The following is a 7,494-nucleotide window of genomic DNA, read 5'->3' as shown; positions in this document are numbered from 1 at the left end:
TTAACTAACAATACTGTTATGAGCATTTCTGTACAAATTTTGCTGTTACATTTATGTTCAATTATTCTCATTATAGACTTAGGAGTTGAATTGCTGACTCGTGGTAATTGTGTTTAACTATTTGAGTAATTACAAAACTCTTTCACAGCTCATCTCTGATTTTACATAGTATGAGGACTTAAATGTTTCCAGAAAATCACTGCGTGCTATATTTTTAAAAAAATACATATTATAGCAATTTTAGTTTATGTAGTGGTATCTTATTGCAGTTTAGATTTGAGTTTAGTGATGTTGAGTATCTTTTTGTGTGCTTGTTGGGCATTGTGCATCTTCTTTAAAGACATTTATGTTCAAGTTCTTGGGTCATTTAAAAACAATATGAGACATATTTGAAAGCAAATAGACAAATGGCAGGAATAATTTCTACCCAGTCGGTAATTACATCAAATATACATGGATTGGTCTTTCCAATTAAAAAAAAGAGATTGGCATCTATCTGCTCTAATCATCTCTATTCAGCATTGTCTGGAAGTTCTAGCTAGGGCAACTAGTTAAGAAAACTAAATGTATATTCCACTGGTCTTGCACTTGGATTTCTTGAGACAATGAGCATCATTGTGTCATTCTTTTGTATGAATATTTTCTTAACAACCAAAATTCCAGATATTAGTTTCACCACTTATTTTGAAGTTTTTTTTTTTATAGCCACTGTTTCCTTATACTAACTGAAAAGTTCCCACAGTGTCCACATTCTTTAATTCCTCTGACATTTCCAATTCTTGCAGAATATAGTGGATATATATGTGGGTAAATTCCAAAAGTGAGTACCTTCTCCATATTAGTTTCCTTTCATGCCCAGTTTAAGAACCTTATAAAAGCCCTGTCTGAGCTCCTTGTTCATGAGTGCGTACACCATGGGGTTGAGGGCAGGAGGAATGACATTGTGTAGAACATTGAGGAGAACTGGGACAAGGGGAACTGTCATTGCTGCACTGTGGGTGATGGAAATGACAATGATGACTGTGTAGAAGAAAAGGATTAGGATGAGGTGGGATGTGCATGTACTTAGGGCCTTGGATGCAGCTTCTGCTGAGTTCAGCTTCAGCACAGAATGAAGTATCAAAGCGTATGACAAAATAATCAAACCCAGATCACTTCCCATGAGTGTCCAGGCCAGAAGAAGCTGGTAGATACTCTTCACTGTCCTGTCATCATCACAAGATAGGCTAGTGACTCCAAGATTAGAGCACAGACAGTGCTCAATTTGGTTCTGTGAGCAGTAGTGTCTCTGAGCAGCAAATACAGGCACTGGGATGGTAGTCAGGCTGTTCCTGAGTGCCATGAACACAGTTGCTTTGATGACAAATGATTCAGTAATTATTGTTGGGTAGTGTAGGGGTCTGCAAATGGCTAAATACCTATCTATAGCCATGCAGACAAAAATTCCTGACTCCATGGCCACAAAACAATGTATGACATACATCTGAGCAAAGCACTCTGGGAGACTAATGGTCTTAGCATTAAACCATAAAATAGCTAAAATCTTGGGCATGATGGTGGTAGCCAGACTCATGTCCACCACAGCCAATATGCCAAGGAAATGGTACATAGGCTGGTGCAGGGTTGTTTCTTGATTGATGATGATCAGGATAAGGATGTTGGCACTGAGAGCTAAGAGGTAGAGCAGAGCCAGCGGCAGGGAGAGCCAGTGCTGCCAGCTGTGAATGCCTGGGAATCCCATCAGAAAGAACTCAGAGACCTGGAACTTAGAGCTGTTGGAATCTCTGAGATCCTGGAACATTGTTCACTAAGAGGAAAAGTATTCATTGTTACTAATCTTAATAATCTCTCTCACAGTATTTGAAAGGCATCTCCCAGTTTCAAGATATTGAAGGAGGGGACTGATGATATTCGTTATTGGCATCCGTCACTAACATTATTGGGCATCTATAATGAAACAGGAACTGTGGTATCACATTATGTGTGTTAAGTCAGTTAATTATCACAAAAACTACATAAGGTAGGTCACATTATATCTACCTCTCATCATTAGAGAATAAAATCTTAGATAAAATAAAAATTTGCTCATGATCTTCCGTCTTGTGAGTCATGGTAACTGGACAAGAAGAAAGTCATCTGATATCACAGCCTGTTTCTTAGGTTCACTTTGCTAATGTGTTAGTTTCTTTAGAAACTGAATGTATAGACTCCAAGTAGTGGTTATATGTTATAGTCTTTTTAGATAAAAGATAAGATTGTAGAGTAAGTGGAAAATAACGTTTTTTATCCAAGGACTTGGGATTTTGTGAAGGACTCAGAAATATTATTTAATTTTCATTAAAATATAGGTCAGTTAGCATACCCATTGTATAGTGAGGAAATTGCTGTCCAAAATACTAGTGATCTATGTAAAGCCAAGCAAGTATAAAAGAGAGAAATAGGGTCTGGAAATCTCAGTATTTATAAATACAATTGTTTATAGTTTTGAGTTACTTTAGTCTAGTTGAATATATTTTTGCTTCTTGGTGTAGTCCAGACAGTCACATTATAATTAATAAAATAGAAGTAAAACAAAATCAAAACAGACCATGCTAACAAGTCCAGGACAATTTTTTTTTTTGTTCAGAAATTCTGCTAAAATCAAATAATTCTAAATCTAAGACACTTTCATGATATAGTATTTTATTTTAAAACTGACAGTTGATTTTTATTATTTGTTCATACCAAATGTGTGTTATTTGTTACTTATTTCCTTTTAAGGACTTCCTATACTAAAGACAGAACATTTAAAAATTATTATGGATTAACATTATAGTACCTATAGAGAGGCAGTGTTGATGTAGACTTTGTGGATATATTCATCTCAACTCAGATAATGGCACTTTATACTACCCATAAAAAACCAAAGTAAGGTAAGTTAATTATGGTGGAACTACAAATTTTTAATTCTTAATAAAATATAACAAATAATAGTTCTAATAAATATACTAAATATCAAATTAAAAATTAAAAAAAGGCTGAGTTTTAAATGAAGAGAGACATTTAATCCAGATATCGAAAATTGCAAATTGAAGCCACAGTAATGTGGAGAGATATTCTGTAAGACAAAAGCTCTAACGTCTATGATTTGCCATTTTAACACAAACCAGAACAGGGAAAATGGTGTTGAGTGAGTTATATTGGGTACTGGGAGTGAGATCGCTTCTTCAATTTAGAAAGATGCAATAGCTTCAACAATACTGAAAAGAGCAATTAGAAAGATTTTCTAACTGTCCAAAGAAGGAACAAGGATGCATATCAATGTCTAGGTCATTAAGTCTACGTACACTTCTCCCAAAGAAACAAAAGGATGATATGCTTGTGATTAATATTACTGATTTATCTCAAGAGCCTGGCACTTAATAGGCACAGTATATATTTCTTATATGAAGAACATTGGAGGAGGATTAAACAGTTTACATACCCACGATTTTTGTATTATTCAGGAGGAGTTTAGAGCTATTGACAGATAAGCATGTTAAGAATGTAAAGATAGCCGGGTGGTGAGGGAAGAATCATATCACAACAAAGGGTTAGGAGACAATAATGAATATTTCATCGAAGTCAAGATAAAATCCAAAGTAAAATGATAGGTATTAGAAAACATAAAAAATACAAATCATATATATTTGTAATCACAACAATTATTATGGAGCACACTAGTGGATTAAAAAATTAGATTAAATTATAAAAACCATGTACTATTTATGAGACACAAAATACAAAGTTTGAATGCAAATGTATAGAAAGAATCAGGTATTCTTGCATAAACAAAACAGCTTAATAATATCAATATCAGATATTTAAAAAGCAGTGATGCAGTTAAAAATAATATTTATACAATGATTAGAAGAACCATTACCAGGGTAACATAATATTTGTGACTAGCCTGAACTTAAACAGATAATCTCAAGTAGAAACAAATTCAAGTATAAAATTACAAATTCAATGTGATATTAAGAATAAATTTTAAAATGCGTTTCTTGAAATGAATATGTAAACAAAAACTGATATAGCATAGATTTGAGAGCACTGTTAAGAATTTTGGGCCAAATGGCTTATATATAAACCTACATGCAAAAAAATAAGAGATTATAGACCATGTTGAGCACACACATGTATATATCAGCCACGTTCTGTCATAAGTGAGAAGAAACAAAGAATTACTATCATAGAGATCATAAAGCAAAATGTAAAAACAACATTAATAACACAAAAGAAACAAAAGAAATGCATATATTTGGAAGATTTAGTGATAGTAGTAAATGATAAATGGATCAAAAATAAAATAATAATGGAAATCACAAAAAGTCAAAAATAGCAAACAATGAAAAATTTAAAACTTTGACATGTTTAAAATGGTATTTAATATATCTGTAACTTTAAATGCATATATTATAATAAAAGTGTTTAGGAGTTAGTAAACTAATCTTTTAACACAGAAATAAGAATTACAGAGTAAACAAAGGAAATAATAAAAAATGAGACAATAAAGTATTGAAATTGAAAAAATGTAATAATTATCTAAAAATGAAATAAATTACTTAAAGACAGTCATAAATAAAACATCTCAGAAATTATTCAATGGAAAACAAAAACAAAAAATTGAGACATTGCATGAAGAAAAATTATTTTAAAATACTAAAGAATGTAATGAGTTACTTTATGACTCAAAATTGAACATTAAGAAACTCTACAGGGGCTGGATGGGTGGCGCAATGGTTAAGTTTGCACATTCTGCTTTGGTGGCCCAGGGTTCACCGGTTCAGATCCTGGGTACGGACCTACCCACCACTTGTCAAGCCATGCTGTGGCAGGCATCCCACATACAAAGTAGAGGAAGATTGGCACAGATGTTAGCTCAGGGCCAATCTTCCTCAGCAAAAAGAGGAGGATTGGCAGCAGGTGTTAGCTCAGAGCTAATCTTCCTCAAAAAGAAAAAAAAAAGAAACTCTACAAAATATCAAGGAGTGTACAATTCACTATAACCAAATAAAACAGATTAGTAAATTGAAAAAGAATTGGAAATGTACAGAATACCAAAAAAATTTTCCATAGAATTTAAGGTATAATTCTTAAAGTACACCTTAAAAGATAATTCCCTTCTTGAAAGATATAATAATACCTCATGCATGTTGTTCTAGGAATTATAAAAAGAGAAGAACTCTCCAACTGGACTATCAAACTAAGACAATTTAAAACTGGAAAATACACTTAAAAAATGTTAGGGATAATTTGATCATAAATTTCAAATATTGGCAAATCTTATTAAGTATGTAAAACTCAATATATATGCATGACCACGTATGATTTAGCATTGGAAATTTATTATTTGTAATTCAGTACATTAAAAAATTTAAAGAAATATGTATGTATGGGTTTAGGAGTTATATAGGATATCTCTGTACATTCTGCTGATTTTTAAAATTGTGTTAAAACAGACATAACATACAATTTATCTTAACTATTTTTTTCTGTACAGTTCAGTGGTATGAAATACAATCATGATGTTGTGCAACCATCACGACCACTCATCCTCATAAATCTTTTTATCTTGTAAAACTGAACCTCTATGTATCTGTTAACAACTCTCCATTCTCTCCTCCCCCCATCCACTGGAAACCACCATTACACTCCTGTCTTTATGATTTTGACTAAGTATCTCATACAAGCATAATCATATAATATAGTGGCTTATTTGACTTAGAATAATGTTCTCAAGTTTCATCCATGTTGTAATTTATTGCATAATTTCCTCCCTTTTTAAGGTTAAATAATATATATGTATGTATACACACAATATTTTGCTTATCCATTCATCAGTCAAAGGATACTTGAATTGCTTGCACGTGTTAGCTATTGTGAATAATGCTGCTATAAACATGTATGTAAAATATGCATTCAGGACCTTGCTTTCAATTCTTTTAGGTATATGCTGAGAAGTGGAATTGCTAGATCATACGGTAATTGTTTTTTAAATTTTTGTGCAACTAACTTCTGCTCAATTTTGCTGTAAACCTAAGTTGCTATAAAAAATAAAGTATATTAAAACATTTTTAAAAATTAAACAAAATATCAGTATAGATAAGATAGATCAAAGAAGTATTTACCTATTTATAATTTTAAGAAAGTTAAACAAGGTGAAAATAGAACTTTTGTAGTATGTATTATATAATAATATTCAATGGTTATTTAATTGATGAACAAGATAGTGGTTCTCACCATCTCAATTTCTATTTATCAATGTAGTTGAGATCCAAAGGTCAATGAATAAATAAATACAGCTCATAGCTTAGAAAATACAATGAAATAGACTGAAATACCAGAAAATTTTAAGATGAACCTTTTAAAACATGAAAAATTGCTTGGAAGAAAACAGCAATGTATTCTTACAGTGGATTATGTTTATTTATCCACTGATTTGTGCTAATATTAACATTGTATCTTGCCAGGTGTTTAAGAGAAATTAAATGTCCTTTCAACTACAGGGTTGCTCCTTGAAAATTGCACACCTGAATGTGTTATTCTTATAGTTCAGCAAAAATTGGAATATTTTGGATAAATTGAAAAATTATCATAGTCTCTAGGATCCCCTGTTCTAATCTATAAAATGAGATAATCCATTTCTAGCTCCTGAGGTTGGGTTAAGAATCAAATTCTATTAAAATCCTTGCTTCACAGAAGGAGAATTACTGTTTATACCTGTCAATTTTAATGAGGTCCTGGATAGCTGCTTCCTCAATCAGGACAGTAGCCATTATTGTCTGATACTATGACAATGCTTAGGAGTCAGAAAGCTAAGAGAAGCATGTGCATGAATATGTGTAGAAACTGTGGAGCTGGAGACTGATGACTTCTGGTACAGCCAGCTAAAACTTGGGATTGAAAAATTTTGTGAAGAATTACAAAGATACAAAGTATAGAATAAAATAAAATAGACAAATCAGTAAATATAATTATAAAGAATATTGGTGCTAATATATTATATATTTTTTATGTATTAGGGCATAGCGGTTACGGAAATTCTAATATTTTGTCACATCAAGTTCCATAAAATTTTCCAGTATTTTGGTTAATGTGACACAGAATGCATTTCATGATTTCCACAGAGTCACTGGAGGGTTATTATGCAGATACTCCTACCATAGATGAGCCCTCTTCTATAGACATTCCCGAATATCTGCAGAAGATTAAAAGACTGACTTGTACTTACTGTGTACTTACCGTGGGGGTACTGTACTCAACACGTCTAGTATTAAGTAGCATATCCAGAGCTGGTTTACAGCCATGGCAGATGGACTCTAGGATTTTATGACCAGTAGAGAGAAACTCTGAGGCCTGGGTAGTGGAGAGAATGCTTATTCCCTTGAGCTGTAAAACCTGAGTCAGCCTGAAGTAATCAAACCCGGGGGTGGAGGTAAATAGGGACAAGAATAGAAATCACATCATTTAACT

At 32.5% G+C, this 7,494-nt stretch overlaps 1 protein-coding gene across 1 annotated transcript; it reads right to left on the bottom strand.

Moving 5' to 3' along the window:
- Nucleotides 1–838: 838 nt before the first annotated feature.
- Nucleotides 839–1,801, bottom strand: LOC139084271 (putative olfactory receptor 56B2). Its single transcript, XM_070626642.1, has one exon. The coding sequence runs from the start codon at nt 1,799–1,801 to the stop codon at nt 839–841; it is 963 nt and encodes a 320-aa protein (XP_070482743.1).
- Between the last annotated feature and the right edge of the window lie 5,693 nt (nt 1,802–7,494).

This window comes from Equus przewalskii, chromosome 6, assembly GCF_037783145.1.
Source record: "Equus przewalskii isolate Varuska chromosome 6, EquPr2, whole genome shotgun sequence".
In the NCBI taxonomy this organism is placed as follows: domain Eukaryota; kingdom Metazoa; phylum Chordata; class Mammalia; order Perissodactyla; family Equidae; genus Equus; species Equus przewalskii.
Note: the sequence above shows the minus strand (reverse complement) of the source record. Positions and strands in the feature narration are given on the sequence as shown.

Excerpts from the sequence above, each read along its gene's own strand:
- LOC139084271 (XM_070626642.1), bottom strand. The coding sequence starts at position 1,801 with ATGTTCCAGGATCTCAGAGATTCCAACAGCTCTAAGTTCCAGGTCTCT.